Source organism: Chrysemys picta, chromosome 5, assembly GCF_011386835.1.
Source record: "Chrysemys picta bellii isolate R12L10 chromosome 5, ASM1138683v2, whole genome shotgun sequence".
Taxonomy (NCBI): Eukaryota; Metazoa; Chordata; order Testudines; family Emydidae; genus Chrysemys; species Chrysemys picta.
The window spans coordinates 69,777,596-69,795,227 of NC_088795.1; the positions used below are offsets into that span (position 1 = coordinate 69,777,596).

The window sequence follows — 17,632 nt, forward strand, 5'->3', positions numbered from 1 at the left end:
TTCACAAAACTGGGTGACTGGGCAACAAAATGGCAGATTAAATTCAACATTGATAAGTGCAAAATAATGCATATTGGAAAAAAATAATCCCAACTATACATATACAGTGATGGGGTCTAAATTAGCAATTATCACCCAGGAAACAGATCTTGGAGTTACTGTAGCTCAATGTGCATCAGCAGTCAAAAAAAGTCTAGCAGTATGTTCAGAAATATTAGGAATATTCTATTAGGAATAGAAACCAAGACAGAAAATATAATGCCACTGTATAAATCAATGGTGCACCCGCATCTTGAATACTGTGTCCAGTTCAATCCATCTCAAGAACAATATTATGAAACTGGCCAAAGATATTACTGGGTACAACAAAAGAACTGTATACATTCATGGAGGATAGGTCCACCAATGGCTATTAGCCAAGATGGTCAGAGATGCAATCCAATACTCAGTGTCACCCTAAACGTCCAACCAGGGCTTTGGAGATGTGCTCCAGCTCTGCTCCAGCTCCAGGAAAAAACCTGCAGCTCCACTGCTCCGGAGCTGCTCCGCGCTCTAGCTCCGGGCTCCGCTGCAAAGCCCTGCTTCCAACTACCAGAAGCCAGGAATGGAAGACTGGTGGATTGTTCCATAATTGCTCTGTTGTATACACTCTCCCTGAAGCTCTGGGACAGGCTGCTGCCAGAGATAAGATAGTGGGCCGGATGATCTGACCCTGTATGGCAGCTATTACCTTATGTCCAAAACCAACAAAACTTCTACATTCACACCTTTACTGGCTCCTTCCTGGCACAGAAGAATTGTGAGGAAACCTATTACATCTGTATTAATAAAAATGCTTTTATTAAAACTAATGTAAGGTATATTATGTTCTTAATTCTCTCATTTTTATTTCATGCTTCCCAAGTATACTAGTCAAAACTCATTTACTATTCTCAGTTTTGTAGGATCAACCCAGTTTACAAAAAACAATTTTTACTATATCAGCTTCACATTTAATCAAACAGATTCCAACCTGACCTGGAATGATCATTGCAAGGATTTGTAAAACAGAACAAATACACCTTTCCACCCCCACCCATTCTGACAAAAAAATCTGTCTTCCCTTAGAGGGCTGAAAATAAGAGAAAACCAACTTATTTTGACAAGCAAATATAACATGGAAATATTGTCAGAGAGTTTCCAGTATGATTAAAGTGGTACTGGCTTTTTTAACTGAGATTCCTAGGTACAGCATTTAAACAGCCGTATCATCAATTTTAGTAAGATTGTATCCTTGTTGTTTTGCACAATACAGTACTGATAGTCTCTGTGTCTTGGCTGCTCTTTAGAATTCTGAAATATTTGTATTCACTATGAGTTCAGTCCTGCAACTAACTGCCTCTGTGCAGAGAGACCTTTGCATCTATGCAGAAATAGTTGCAGGATCATGGCTGATATTAGAGAAAATTAATACATTATCTGCACAGGATCCTTCACATCTTCTTACAATTTATATTAACTAATTTACTATTCCACATCTTTGCAAATTGTAACATATATAGAGATTGTAGGTTTTATTTACAGTGCCCTAAAATTGCTATAAAAACAAAAATAAATTTTGTTATTACAGTGCAGGTATATGTAAATGTTGTCAAATGCCATTTTCACAAACAAGATTCAATGAGCAACTCTAAACTTCACTAGGTCCAGAAATAAAAGTAAGTTTGGAGACCAGCAGGATTTATTGTTTTTTTATTTGTTTACATTTTTAGGAGAAGATTGGTGCAGAACTATTTCATCTGTCTGTCGTGGCATAAGTGTAACAATAGTTGAAGACTCAGAAGACAGCCTCTTCATATTTGGGTCCCTATAACTTGAACCCGAAGACAAAATCTTGACAGTGACCTTAGCAGTATTAGGCAGAATAACTTCCCAAATTCATGGAATGTGTGACAGTCACATATGCTGATCTGTTGACATAATAGCATAAGGTCACTGTTAAGATTTTGCATTAGAGTGCAAGCTTAATGAAGTGGCAGTAAGTACTGCTTATTGGTATCTGTTGGAGATGGAAGTGAAAGCTTTCTGGAATGTCTTAACAGCACTGAAGGCCATATGAAGGCGAAGGAAATGCACAAGTCTTTCCCTTTAACTTCTTTTAGACCCATGCTTTTAAGGTTGGGGTAAATAAGGTGTCTGCTGCAGCCTTACCTGTCACTAAATTGTAGTTTTGTTTGCTAATTTTCCTATTAGATAGCAATTCAGTAACTCTAACTTAAGAAGAAATAACTTTATTTTTCTAAGCTCCCAACTAGACTCAGGCTGATAGGAATGACTAGAATATGTGGGGAAATGTTTCTGGAGAAGTGTGATTATTATTACTACATATTTCCACTGCAAATGCGCCTACAGGCTGCAATTAGAGATCTGACTGCTCCGCTGTACATTCAAGAAGTAAAAAAGACTAAAGCAGTATAAAGCATTGAAATCTTGTAAAAAGCAGGAATAATTTTAATCATGGTTAGTTACTGAAGAAATATTCACAGTACTATTGTGTGTGTGATATCCTGCCATTTGAATTTTAAACTTGCAAACAGAGCTAGTTGAAAAATGGGGGAAGTGATAATTGATAGCTAAAGTGATAATTTTTTGCAAAATAATTTTCTGAAAAATGTGTTCTTTTTCAGTCAACAAAATTTCTAAACTTGAAAATTGTAGATCACCTCACCTTGCCAGTTGCATATATAATAATAATAATATATGGAGATATCCTATCTCCTAGAACTGGAAGGGACCCTGAAAGGTCATTGAGTCCAGCCCCCTTGCCTCCACTCGCAGGACCAAGTACTGATTTTTGCCCCAGATCCCTAAGTGGTCCCCTCAAAGATTGAACTCACAACCCTAGGTTTAGCAGGCCAATGCTCAAACTACTGAGCTATCCCCCCTCAATAAACTATGTTGGGAAGGTTAACTCCTTCCTCCTCCTCCCTGGCTCTCTAGACTGTGGTGGTTCTTTGCTGCTCTCACAACGTGCTCCCACCATTTTTTGTCAAAGGCATATTTTTCCCATTGAGGTAATTCACATGAACAGCAATTAGCTATTGCTCAATATTATCTTTCCATCTTCCTCTCGGTCAACCACCATAAGTATAGCCTTCCAGGAGACACCTTAGCTGGTCTATCTTCCATCATCCTAATTATACGCCCTGCCCACTGAAATCATTGGGATTTCAATATTAACTGTTTATTTCTATATTTTTATTTTTGTTTATTTCCTTTATATCAAAACATTTCTGAGATTAAGGGGGGGAAATCAGAAAGGTTTACTCATAAGGGACAGAAATCTGAGGTGCAGGTTTAAAGACTCACTACCTAATCTACCTGGATTAATACTTGGTAGGGATTTTACAGGTTTCCATAATTCTTAATAATGATTGCCAATGAAAGGGCTCAGAAATCTTTGAATTTGCACTTATAATAAGTGAGGGATTTTGTTTTTCACTGACAAACTCATTGGGGCTTGATCTTACAAGGTACTCAGCACTCTGATCCCAATGCAGCAAGGCACTTAAACTCATGAGTAAACTCATGCTTGGCTGAATCAGGGCCAGACTGCTCAGCAGATTATAGGAATGTAGATTATTTCTTCTTATCTGCTTGTATTACAGCAGTGCCTAGAGACTCAAAGTGAGATCGGGGTCCCATTGTGCTAGAAAATGTACAAACATACTGAGAGATGGTCTCTGCCTTTAAGAGCTTATAACCTGAGGCCCTGGCCTGCATTTGCATGGGCAGGCTGCTGCACCCATGCAAAGCCCAATTGATTTAGCATAAAACTAAGATTATAGTTAGGCTATTACATAAGGAATTCACACACATTAGAATGACATTTCTGCATCAGAAGACTACCGATATGGGTTTGACCATTACAAACATATGTGCTAGCAAAAACCTGTGTTCCCATTCGGTATTCTAGTAAAGTCAATGGGACTCTGCATGGGCTGAAGATGGTACCTTGACAGTACATCTGTTTCCAGGAACATTATTTGAACAGGATTACTTGATTTCTTGATTTTTACTGAATTCTGACACAGACATTATTATTTAATTTTTTAATTTTCTTTTGCAGAACAGCTGAGAATTACAACTGAGGAAATGCCTCTGGAGGTTTTTAAGAGGAAAAAAAACAAGTAGCATGCTGCTACTAAATTAGTATATATTAATGAATTAATGATATTTACAAGGGGGCATTGCTGTGGGGAAGACATTGATAATATTAAAACTGTGTAGTTGTGATGGATGGTACTAGAATCATTCATAAGGGATAAGATAAGAGGAGAAGAAAGGAGTATAAAAATGCTAAAGCCAATTACAGACATGACTATATGGCATTTAAAATTTGCTGATTTCTCTGAAGTTTCCAGCTCATTCTCCAGTTTCATTTGCTCCTTCATTACATTTGAAATTCCTTATTTATAGTTGGTATGGTCTGTAAACTTGACCAAAATTATATGTTCTTAGTTCATTTATGTGCATCTATTTCAATTGGAAAGATTTTTGCTCATTATCTAATATATACACTTTATACTGTTGGATACAATCTGTATAGGCCTTCTCTTTCTGTTCTTTCCACTGGACAATACCAAAGAGACCCTCCAAGGACAGGACAAGGTGAACTGTAGACCCAATAGAACATTTAAAGTAATAATGTTAATTTGGCACATAGACTGATATAAAATTTTTAACTAATGGGTTCATATTATATTTGAGATTTGTTAAAGTATCTTTTTAAAAATTTAATTAGGTTTATCATTACTTTTGACATTTCAGAAAAAAAGTAAATATACATCATCTCCTCAGGCAGTATACTAAAACTGTAGACCCCACTAATCTCTGCAAGTGCCTAATTTAAAGCAGATTTCTGCTGCTTTTCTTTATAGGAATGGTTGTTTTACTCCTTCCACTTCTACTAATCTTTGTTTCTTTTGTAATATTATATTTTCCCCAGCTTCATAGATTATCATATCCAAATGTTGGAAGTGTGGGGAGGGTCTAGCAACTGTTTATTACACATTGTAAAGTTTATTTGAAATAATTTTCTAATGAACTGTACTATAAAATATTTTGCATTGAGATGGCATAACTGAACAGAAGACTTCAAGCAATCAGGATTTGTGTAAAATGGCATATACAACAAAGTAGCTTGAACCAGCTGCAAAACTCCAGGAGGAGAATTAAGAACTATCTCCCTCTAGTGAATAAATGTAGCAATGCCAAACTATGCGTTACAGCTATTACACAATTCCATCTATCTTTGTGGATAAGTGCTCCAACTTCCTCATGTGTAAGGATTTTAAAAGTTGGTTTAATAGCATGAATGAACCAGGATTTCTTTAGAGTCGCTAAATATACACAATAGTGTAGCCATTCTTTCTGATGATCACACTCATTCCAGACTGCAAGGTCTCCAATTTGTTTACTACTTTGTCTCCAACTCATATTACTTTTTCCAGTCACCTTACCCTTGCTGCCCTTTAACCTAACTCCTTTATTCACCAGTGCACTCCAGTTCACGGTGATGTTGTGTCTCACTTGACAGCTCAACTTTTTCACCTGCCAGTTTTGATTAATCATTTTCTTACATGCCCTCAAACATTGCAACTGCTTTTGCTGATATTGCAATAACCTTTTATATTAATATGCTATCTTATTAGAAACTAGGCCTTTTGTATATTTTTATTTCTACTACCCAACCTGGACACCTATAATTTCAATTACCAACACTGGGCTGGATTCTGGTCTCAGACTGCTCTAAAATCAGGAAATCACAGAGTAAGAACAGCATGAATGAGAAGTTGGCCCCTTACATCTACTTTCCACTGACTAGTGCAGGCTTGAAATGGTCCAGCAGTCTTGGCAATTCTAGTGCTAGCATTACTTGTTCTTCTTTCTGCAACCAAAACTTATATTTCTAAAATCATTTTCCAAGGATCAAATAATCTCATAGCTTTAGTTATAAACTCTCAGATATAATGTATACTCAACCAAAGGTTGCCTTATGCTGTTTGCTCACTAAGCATTGGAAACATATTCCCTGTTTTCATTAAAAATTAAATAGTATTAACCTGAGGTGTCTTAGCTAGTGAGATTAACGTTAGCCTACGTTATAGGCAGGTTTTGATGTTTTCAGATGATACCTGTAGAAAAGTTGTCAGGGGAGCACTTGGTAAGCTGCTAGCCACCACTTTGATCTTTGTGAATTTCTAAGAGAATGATATATGTCAGCACTGAGACTATGTTCTGGCACTGGTTAACAGCTATATTTTTATGAAAAATACACTTCGTGCAGATGATCTAGTTAGCTCTTACCCTATCTCTAATCTTCTTCATAATCTTTATCTAAAATGGAAGGAAAATAGTCACCTATTATCAGTTCCTTTTTCCATTTTTAGCCATAGCCGCCTTGAAAAAATGCAGCACAGCTTTTAACCCAGAATATTATCTCTGCTGATTTCCTGAATGCAGGCTGCTGACATCTGAAAATGGGTAAGCAAAACTAACACAAAGGTATGCTCAGAGCCAATTTACACTGGTTTTTATAGATCAAACAACCCTCAAAAAAGCAATATTTTTGGCTATTATAGAGGACTTGCTGTCTCTCTTCTAATTCAGTTTAGATTTCCTCCTCTTCCCCCGCCCCTCACCTCAAATCTGATACAGAGTAAATCATCTCATGAGTCATTATTTTATCTGAACATGGTGAGATAAATCGCAACAGTTCTGAAGGCTCCATATTGCTTCTGTTTGTCCTTATTCTTTGTGTGCTATCACATGACACTATTCTGTTGTTAGAGGAATGTAATCATTCCAATCATCTGTTATAGTGATCAGCTCACCATATGGATCAAAATTAGTTTTCAAAAGTCAGTTCCCATTTTAATTATACATTTGCCTTCATTTATCTGATTTAGAGGCCGTAGGTTGTAAAGATAAGGTTAGATAACATTTTGATATACGCAGAAGCAGGACAGTTTCATTTTTTTGTTCATTGTAGGTAAACAATGGTACAGCTTATAGGAGTACTTACTGAAGCCAATTAGCATTTGATTTGTCTGGTATAGTGCTAGGTATATTAAAAGTGCATAGACAGCCAGAGCGAGTGTCGGGATAAAAATCACATTTTTAAAAAACAAAATTTCTCTCTGAATTATTACCACCACCTTAGACTACTACAAATTAAACAATTTTAAAAACATGATTTACTTCTCACTATTTATACTGGCTACTTACTTTTTACACTTCACTGAACTTGGACAACGAAAGTAGATTAATTTAACTGTTTTGTTTGTTTTCTAATTCTCAAATATACACATGACTGCTTTTGGGCATCACATACTGTAGGGTAATGTTTAAATCCAAACAAAATATGAGTCTATTAAATATATACAAAATCATGAAGAAATCTGTTTCAAGACTTGCAAAAAACAAAAGCAATACAGAATATAAGCTACCTAACCATATTGCTTTAAAATGCCTCAGAACTCACACTTGCATGATAAAGGTTATATTTCATGCACATCTGACACTAATATTCTAATTTTTTTTTATCTGACTTTAACAAAACTCAGATTGGAAGTCACTCAGATACTGTAGTAACAAGGTAAATTAGATGGACATTAATAAAAAGGAAATACAGAACAGAGGAAGATAAAAATTGCAGTATCAGATTGTTGCAGTCTGTCCATCTAGTTCAGACAGTGACCAACACCAGATACTTCACAGGAAAGTCCACACAACCACCATTGTGGACAATCATGGAATAACCAACCAATAGGGAAGGTTTCTTCCTAACACATCAGTTAGAGGTTGGCTGATGCCTGAAGAATGAGGATTTGCATAGTTTCTATTTTATTACCTGCTTCATGTAATTGTGTGTTCTTGTTATCCAAGCAAACATTTTTTGAGCGTCACTAAGCTTTAACCTCAATCATATCTTGGTGGCATATCTTTCAAAAAAGGGAAGATAGACCAGTCAGTCTAAATTTGACAGCTGGAAAGATACTACAACAAATTATTAAACCATCAGTTTGTAAGCACCCAGAGAATAATTGGGTTATAAGTAATAGACGACATGGATTTGTTGAGAACAAATCATGTCACACCAATCTAATTTCCTTCTTTTACGTGGTTATTGGTCTATTGGATAAATGGAAACTGTTGATGTGCTATATCTTGATTTTAGTCAGGCTTTTGATACTGTCCCACATGACATTCTCATAAGCAAACCTGGGAAATGTGGGCTAGATGAAATTGCTATAAAATGGGGGGGAAACTGTTTGAAAGACTGTACTGAAAGAGTAGCTATCAATGTTTCACTGTCAAATTGGAGAGAAGTATCTAGTGAGGTCCTGCAGCGGCCTGTCCAGGGTCCAGTATTATTCATATACTATTTTCATAAGTGACTTGGATAATAGTGATGAGAATGATTATACAATTTGCAGGGGACTCCACTGGGAGGGATTGCAAGCACTCTGGAGAACAGGATTAGAATTCAAAATGTCATTCACAAATTAGAAAATTGGTCTGAAATACACAAGATGAAATTCAATAAACAGAAGTGCAAAGTATTTCACTTAGGAAGGAAAAATCAAATGCACAACTGCAAAATGGGGAATAACTGGCTGGGCAGTAGTACTGCTGATAAGGGTCCGGAGAGTCTAATGGATCACAAATTCAATATGAGTCAACAATGTGATACAATTGCAAAAAAGGCTAATATTCTGGGGTTTATTAATAGGATTATTGTATTAGAGGGGTAGCCGTGTTTGTTGCTTTTTACAGAGCCAGGCTAAGAGTCCTGTGGCACCTTATAGACTAACAGAAATATTTCTATAAGGTGCCACAGGACTCTTTGTGGCTTAATAGGATTATTGTATTTAAGACATAGAGGTAATTCTTCCACTCTGCTTGGCAGTTCTTGGTGCCACACTAAGGCCTGGTCTACACTACGACTTTAATTCGGATTTATCAGCTTTAATTCGAATTTACCCTGCAACCGTCCACACAACGACGCTATTTATTTCGATATAAAGGGCCCTTTAAATCGATTTCTGTACTCCACCCCGACGAGCGGAGTAGCGCCAAAATCGATTTTAACATTTCGAATTAGGGATAGTGTGGCCGCAATTCGATGGTATTGGCCTCCGGGAGCTATCCCACAGTGCATCATTGTGACCGCTCTGGACAGCAATCTAAACTCGGATGCACTGGCCAGGTAGAAAGGAAAAGCCCCGCGAACATTTTAATTTCATTTCCTGTTTGCCCAGCGTGGAGAGCACAGGTGACCACAGATAGCTCATCAGCACAGGTAACCATGCAGGCCGATAATCGAAAAAGAGCACCAGCATGGACCGTACGGGAGGTACTGGATCTGATCGCTCTATGGGGAGAGGATTCAGTGCTTGCAGAACTTTGTTCTAAAAGACGAAATGCCAAAACTTTTGAAAAAATCTCCAAGGGCATGATGGAGAGAGGCCACAATAGGGACTCAGATCAGTGCCGCGTGAAAGTCAAGGAGCTGAGACAAGCCTATCAAAAAACAAAGGAGGCAAATGGTCGCTCCGGGTCAGAGCCGCGGACATGCCGCTTCTACGCCGAGCTGCATGCAATTCTAGGGGGGGCTGCCACCACTACCCCACCTGTGATCGTGGATTCCGGGTCGGGGATAGTCTCATCAGCTACACCTGAGGATTCTGCCGATGGGGGAGAGGAGGAGGAGGAGGATGAGCTTGCAGAGAGCACACAGCACTCCGTTCTCCCCAACAGCCAGGATCTTTTTCTCACCCTGATTGAAGTACCCTCCCAACCCTCCCAAGCCAGTATCCAAGACCCTGACCCCATGGAAGGGACCTCAGGTGAGTTTACCTTTTAAAATATAAAACTTGTTTTAAAAGCAAACGGTTTTTAATGATTACTTTGCCCTGAGGACTTGGGATGCATTCGCGGTCAGTTCAGCTACTGGAAAAGTCTGTTAACGTGTCTGGGGATGGAGCGGAAATCCTCCAGGGACATCTCCATGAAGCTCTCCTGGAGGTACTCCAAAAGCCTTGCCACAAGGTTTCTGGGCAGTGCATCTTTATTCCGTCCTCCATGGTAGGACACTTGACCACGCCATGCTAGTAGCAAGTAATCTGGTATCATTGCCTGACAAAGCCTGGCAGCGTATGGTCCCGGTGTTTGCTGGCATTCAAGCAACATCCGTTCTTTATCTTGTTGTGTAATCCTCAGGAGAGTGATATCACTCATGGTAACCTGGTTGAAATACGGGAACTTAATTAAGGGGACAGAGGTGGCCGTTCCTACTGGGCTGTTTGCCTGTGGCGGAAAATAAATCCTTCCCTGCAGTTAGCCAAGCGCAGATGGGAAATTGGCCCTGAGCTTATCGCGTTTGGCTAGCAGGGATCTTCCCTGTTACCAGCCACACGGTGGGGGGAGGGGTACCGTGATCATCCCAGAGAATTTATGGCGGGAGGGGGGCGGCGGCGGGCGGGGGGGGTGGTTAGTTTGGTTCCTGCAGGGATCTTCCCTGATACCAGCCACGCGGTGGGGGGAGGGGTACAGCGATCATCCCAGAGAATTCATGGCGGGAGGGGGGGGTGGGGGGGTGGTTAGTTTGTTTTCTGCTGCTGCTGAATGTTAACAGAAAAACCGCAGCACTCTACAGGCTATGCTTGGTATGGGTGGTATGTGGGAAAGGAGGGTGCAGAAGCTGTAAGACAATGGCTTACCATGGCCGCATGCAAGCCGAATTCTGTTGCCCAGACCTGTGATCTCTAGCAGCAAAGCCACAGGCACTCAGCATTAAGAGGCAAAATGCGACCTTGCACAGAAATCACATGTGCTATGTAATGTGAATAGTGTTGGTCACCGTGAAAGAGTATAAGCATTGTTCTGCAAAATGTATCTTTTTAAACAATTCTCTCTTTTTTCCCCTCCCTACAGCAGCAGCAAATTCCTCAAGCCTCCCTCCTCCATCCCGAAGGCTATCACAGATAAGGCGTCGTAAAAAGAAAACGCGAGACGAGATGTTTTCAGAAATTATGGAATCCAGCCGCAGTGACAGAGCTCATCTGAATGAGTGGAAGGAAACGGTTGCAAAGTATAGGAAAGAAGCCAGTGAACGTGAGGACATGAGAGACCAACGTGAGGAGAGGAGGGACCAACGTGAGGAGAGGAGAGACGCTCGAGATGAGAGGTGGTGGCAGGAAGATCAGAGGAGGCAGGATGCAATGCTGAGGCTGCTGCGTGAGCAAACAGACATGCTTCGGCGTCTGGTGGAGCTTCAGGAACGGCTGAAGGAAAACAGACTGCCGCTACAGCCCCTGTTCCACCCTCCACCCTCCCCATGTTCCGTATCCTCCTCACCCAGACGTGTAAGAACGCGGGGGGGGGGGGGGAAGGTGCCGTACACCTTCCCATTCCACCCCAGTAGAGAGCCCAAGCAAAAGGCTGTCATTTTTTTAACCTTTTTTTAGTGGCCTTTTCCTTCCCACCGATCCTCCTCCCAAATCCCACCTGGGTTCCCTCCCTCTTTTTCTAATCTATTAATAAAGAATAAATGATTTTTAAATGATAGTGACTTTATTTGGTTTGAAAGAAAGCTGGGGGGAAGGGAGAGGGTGGGTTCCTTACAGAAAATGAGTCAATAAAGGGGGCGGGTTTTCTTGAAGGAGAAACAAACAGATATTTCACACTGTAGCCTGGCCAGTCATGAAACTGGTTTTCAAAGCTTCTCTGATGCACAGCGCTTCCTGGTGTGCTCTTCTAATCGCCCTGGTGTCTGGCTGCGCGTAATCAGCAGCCAGGCGATTTGCCTCAGCCTCCCACCCCGCCATAAAGGTCTCCCCCTTACTTTCACAGAGATTGTGGAGCACACAGCAAGCAGAAATAACAATGGGGAGATTTCTTTGGCTGAGGTCAGAGCGAGTCAATAATGATTGCCAGCGACCTTTTAAACGGCCAAATGCACATTCTACCACCATTCTGCACTTGCTTAGCCTGTAGTTAAACAGCTCCTGACTCCTGTCCAGGCTGCCTGTGTATGGCTTCATGAGCCATGGCATTAAGGGGTAGGCTGGGTCCCCAAGAATAACTATTGGCATTTCAACATCCCCAACGGTTATTTTCTGGTCCGGAAAGTAAGTCCCTTGCTGCAGCCCTTTAAACAGAGTAGTGTTCCTGAAGACGCGAGCGTCATGAACCCTTCCCGCCCAGCCCACGTTGATGTTGGTGAAACGTCCCTTGTGATCCACAAGTGCTTGCAGCACCATTGAAAAGTACCCCTTGCGGTTTATGTACTCGGTGGCTTGGTGCTCCGGTGCCAAGATAGGGATATGGGTTCCGTCTATCGCCCCACTACAGTTAGGGAATCCCATTGCAGCAAAACCATCCACTATGGCCTGCACATTTCCCAGAGTCACTAACTTTCGTAGCAGCACCTGAGGGATTGCTTTGGCTACTTGCATCACAGCAGCCCCCACCGTAGATTTGCCCACTCCAAATTGATTCCCGACTGACCGGTAGCTGTCTGGCGTTGCAAGCTTCCACAGGGCTATCGCCACGCGCTTCTCAACTGTGAGGGCTGCTCTCATCTTGGTATTCTGGCATTTCAGGGCAGGGGACAGCAAGTCACAAAGTTCCATGAAAGTGCCCTTACGCATGCGAAAGTTCCGCAGCCACTGGGAATCATCCCACACCTGCAACACTATGCGGTCCCACCAGTCTGTGCTTGTTTCCCTTGCCCAGAATCGGCGTTCCATGGACAGAACCTGCCCCATTAACAACATGATCTCCAAAGCACCGGGGCCCGCGGTTTCACAGAATTCTGTATCCGTGTCCGTGTCCATGTCCATGCCCTCATCATGCTTGTCGCTGCGTTGCCGCCGCCGCTGCCTCCTCGCCTCGTTTTTCTGGTCCTGGCTCAGCATAAACTCCACGAGAATGCACGAGGTGTTTACAATGTTCATGACTGCTGTTTTGAGCTGAGCGGGCTCCATGCTTGCCGTGGTATGGAATCTGCAGTATTCACCCACCCAGGAAAAAAGGCGCGAAATGGTTGTCTGCCATCCGTTGCTTTCATGCAGGGAGGGAGGGAGGGAGGGAGGAGGTGAGGCTGTACCCAGAACCACCTGCAACGATGTTTTTTGTCCCATCAGGCACTGGGATCTCAACCCAGAATTCCAATGGGCGCGGGAGACTGCGGGAACTATGGGATAGCTATGGGATAGCTACCCACAGTGCAACGCCGCAGAAATCGACGCTAGCCCCGGTACTTGGACGCACACCGCCGAATTAATGTGCTTAGTGTGGCCGCATACATTTTGACTTTATACAACCTGTTTTCCAAATTCGAATTATATAAATTCGGATTAATCCCATAGTGTAGACATACCCTAAGACAGATCTGGACAAACTGGAGACAGTCCAGAGGAGAGCCCCCCCAAAAATGATAAAAGGTTTAGAAAACTTGACCTGTGATGAAAAGTTAAAAGAAATAGACATGTTTAGTCTCGAGAAAAGAAGCCTGAGGGGGGACCTGACAACAGTCTTCAAATATGTTAAGGGCTGTAAGGAAGAGGACTGTGATCAATTGTTCTCCATGTCCACTGAAGGTAGGACAAGAAGCAATGGATTTAGTCTGCAGCAAAGGAGATTTAGGTTAGATATTAGGGGGAAAAAAAACACTAACTATAAGGGTAGTTAAGTTAAGTCCTGGAATAGGTTTCCAAGGGAAGTTGTGGGATCCCAATCATTGGGGGGTCTATGAAAACAAGTTAGACAAACACCTGTCATAGATGGTCTAAGTGTACTTGGTCCTGCCGCAGCTCAGGTATGGACTAGAGGACCTCTCAAGATCATTTCCAGCCCTACATTTCTATGATTCTATATTTGTTGTCAATGAGGTGACCAAAAATGAAGTATTAATTAATTATTATTATTTACTACTACACATTAGGGTATAAAACTGATTCATATAATGCCATCATAACATTTACAGTATTATTTTCCATACCATTCTTTACTCATCCTAACATTTAATTTACTTTCATGACTACTGCTGCTGCATATTGAGCAGAAGTTACATTAACTGTTCACACCACCTTAGGTCTTCATTCCAAACAGTTACAATTAGTTTAGAATACAACCATTATTCCTTCTAATGTGTGTTAACTTGCATTGTAAAAAGAACTGGAACTGGGACAAAAACAACAAGATGTAAATAAAGTCTCCAGAGTTTGTTAGTTGAGGTCAAAGGTTCTGATGATGTCATGGCATTCTTGGCATTTGAAAAGCACTCCATCTCCTCTCCGCTGCTATTGGTTTGAGCTGAAAGATAAAGAGTTCATGGGGTTGGGGGTTAAACATGACACCGGAACTACTCCTGCTACTGGTTTTAGTTGCGGGGGGGGGGGAGGAGAGGAGGAAATAATCACTGGACCTAGTCAGTGTTCCTTGGTAGCAATAGGTGGAGCCAATGGGAGGACACAAAGGGGTGACAGCAGGCCCTTTGCTGCTTTGGGGGTGAGCTCTGAGGGCTGGGGCTTTAATGTTGACCCTAAGTTTTTCTGGCTGGGGCTTCAAAAGGGGTAACAGGGAGGTCACTGGATCCTGTGTCCTTGAGTGGCCTCCTGTGAATCCTGATAACATCCCCAGATGGGGACATTGGGGATGCTACTGTTCCAGAATAGTCCTAATTAGGAGATTCCTGGCACCCTCACTGATGCTGCCTTTTTTGTTTTCTTCTTCAATTTTAATAATTTCTCTCTGTACTACTTTCCCTTTCTGTCTGCCTCTCTCTCAGACCCACACAGATTTATATTTAAGATTATTGTGAAAGCATTTACAGTGTGAATTAAGCATATGTGTTTGGTAATACTGCATTTAAGCTTCAAATTCACTCTTTGTAACTATTTATGTGAGTAAAACCTTAGTAACAGGAGAGTTCTTTGAAACTGAATATAAAAAGTGTGAGGGCAAAGTCAAGATTCATTCTTCAGTAGGAGCAAATACTTGCAGAAATATCTCTATTAACTCAACCAGCTCTGCTGCTAACCAATCCACAACACTGTATTACAATACAACTAAGCACCGTACATAGCTACCCTTCTGACAAAGAAATAAATAAATTTAAAAGTTTCTTAATGAAATGCTTATTTGTAAGATTTTTATCGTCTCTATATAGCTTGCAAATGGCAATATTTAATTAGAAAACAGAACCTCCAAATGATACTGCCATTTTGACTGATTGTCATGCATGCCTCCATGCTTGAAACATACAATTTAGTATGCAGAATAGCAGTAATAGCATTAAGGATTTCTCATCAAAATAAACTCCCTAATATAACTCTGAATATCTTGATACCATGGGTGCCGTGAACGGGCTTGGGGAGAGAGAGGAAAGGTCACAACCCCTCTTTTTTTTCCCTCTTTCTTTCTTTTTTTTTTTTAAATGGCTAGGAGGGAAAGGAGGGTGGTCCTGAAATCTTTATTCTTTTGTATCATGGGGACATAGAATGGGAAAGACTGGGAACTGCTGGCAAGATTATCTTTGCTTCCATCTTTTATTTATTATTTTACACTCTGTTCTTTTTTCTTTGAAAATAAAGCAATAGTTAGAGCTATAAAAATGATTTGTCCTGAACACAAATATGTTCTGTACATATTTTTTTGTAAATAATAATAGCAAGCAGTTTCTTATATATTATTATTTATATCACATTAGCACCAAAGACCCAATTATGCTAGGACTGTACAAACATACAAAAATATGGTCCCTGCTCCAAAGATCTTACAGCCTACGGGACTAAACCAAAGTTCACTGAACTCAATCAGAGGCTTTCCGTTGACTTCACCAAAGTTTAGATCAGGCCTTAAATTCTTACCATTAGAGTACGGTTTGATGGACATTTGCTTTTCTACAAAATAATTAACTCAGAAGTGGCCCAATCCAGCAACCTTTAGTTGAGTTATCCTTGCTCACGCCGCAGGTCTCTCGAAATCAGTGGGGACTACTCTTGTAAAGATTTCTCATGCAAGTGCAATGTAGGATTATCTCTCAAAATAACTTGCTTTTCTGTGACACCAATGAAGTTATTTATTTTACTCTGACTCAGTAAAATAAATAATGTACAGTAACAAATAAGATGCATGTTCCTCTAACTTTTTTAACTATGAAAAAGTTATGTTAAGTTACATTAACTTTTAGTACCTGTATATATGTCTGTTCTGATGTTCAGGTTACGCTAGTAACTTATCAACAAGCTGTTTTACACAGTAAGGACCTGATCCTAGTGCCCATTGTAGTCAATGGAAATTGAATGATTAGTGGATCCACCCTGCATGGATAATGAAATTGCTACAGTAGTTCCATGAGGAGAGATTGATTTATGGTTTCCATACAGCACACTTGAAAATTCAAATAAAAAGAAACAGAATACTGCAGTACAAATAGGAATGAAAAATAAACATGTAAAATCATACATGCTGGAGAACAAATGACAAACAATTAATGCTAGAAGTAAATATGCTGCACCCCCAAACTAAGTTTTCTTATTCAAGCTATGTAGACTCCAAAAAGGAAAATCATGTAATCAACTAAAAACACATCATAACTGGCATATCACTGCAATATAAATACTTGGTTGCTAACATTACCATTATTTTAAAATTAAAGCAGATACATAATGACAAATGTCACCAGCTTCCATAGTTAACCTCTCAATTGAAAGTTTTCAAGTCCTGCCTGACAGCACAACTGGAAATTAGCTAGACAGTTTCTATTCCTTAAGCACAACCCCCATACTCAATTTTGCACAACTGACAGTCTGCTCAAGAGGGCCCCATAAGCGAAAAAACAGATGTGTTAAAGGTCAGGATAGCAATATAGAAGACAATTATGTGAGAATGCATATACAGCAAGCAAAATGCATTAGACTTGACTCTAGTCAGTTTCAGAAGCTCGCATTTTAATGAGAACAAAATCCATATGAAAATTAAAAAAAACAAAAATCTCAATTCTTAATCCATCCCACTATCACTAAGTATTTCAGTAACAGCCAAAGAATGGGTAAATAGTTTCTTTAAAAATATTTAAAAATAGAGAAAGTTAGCAGACCAAATTATAGACTAATTGTGAGAAAACATATTTACAGTAGGCATTCTACAGCTGCTAATGAATTTTCATACAAGTTACAGAAAACTGATATTGAAATTGATTAGCATATCTAATACTTAAAACATTAATACGACAAAAATAAAAAAGTATGAGAGATCTTAAGAGCCTAGGCCCCGAGCTTGCAAAACACTTACCTCTGTAAGCCTTTGCAGGATGAGGGGCTTAAGCTGGTCTTGCATTTTTGGTTTGCATATATTTCCTGATGAAGGAAATTTTAATATTACTATTAACAATTCGTGTTACTGTAGTGCCTAGAAACCTGAGTCATGGACCAGGATCCTAGGCACAATACAAATGCAGGGGGAAAAAAAGACTGTCCATGCCGCAAAGCGTTTACAATCTAAGTAATAATGACTATTTTGTGACATTTCTTAGAAATCAGTGATTAAAAATCAATTTGGATACTCAGTGCTGAGTTTT

The 17,632-nt window shown here is 40.2% G+C and overlaps 2 protein-coding genes across 5 annotated transcripts in view; both read right to left on the bottom strand.

Moving 5' to 3' along the window:
- Positions 1-17,632, bottom strand: part of SPOCK3 (SPARC (osteonectin), cwcv and kazal like domains proteoglycan 3) — a 405,705-nt gene that overhangs the window by 161,042 nt on the left and 227,031 nt on the right. The gene's annotated exons all lie outside the window — the stretch shown is intronic.
- On the bottom strand, positions 11,497-17,414 carry LOC135983673 (uncharacterized). The gene is made up of 2 exons (XM_065596526.1): positions 17,347-17,414; positions 11,497-14,364 (listed from the first exon to the last, which is right to left on the bottom strand). Exon 2 carries the CDS (start codon positions 13,188-13,190, stop codon positions 11,727-11,729), a length of 1,464 nt encoding a protein of 487 aa, XP_065452598.1. The 5' UTR covers positions 13,191-14,364; positions 17,347-17,414; the 3' UTR covers positions 11,497-11,726.

Coding starts and splice junctions, on each gene's coding strand:
- LOC135983673 (XM_065596526.1), bottom strand. CDS start 13,190: ATGGGACAAAAAACATCGTTGCAGGTGGTTCTGGGTACAGCCTCACCT.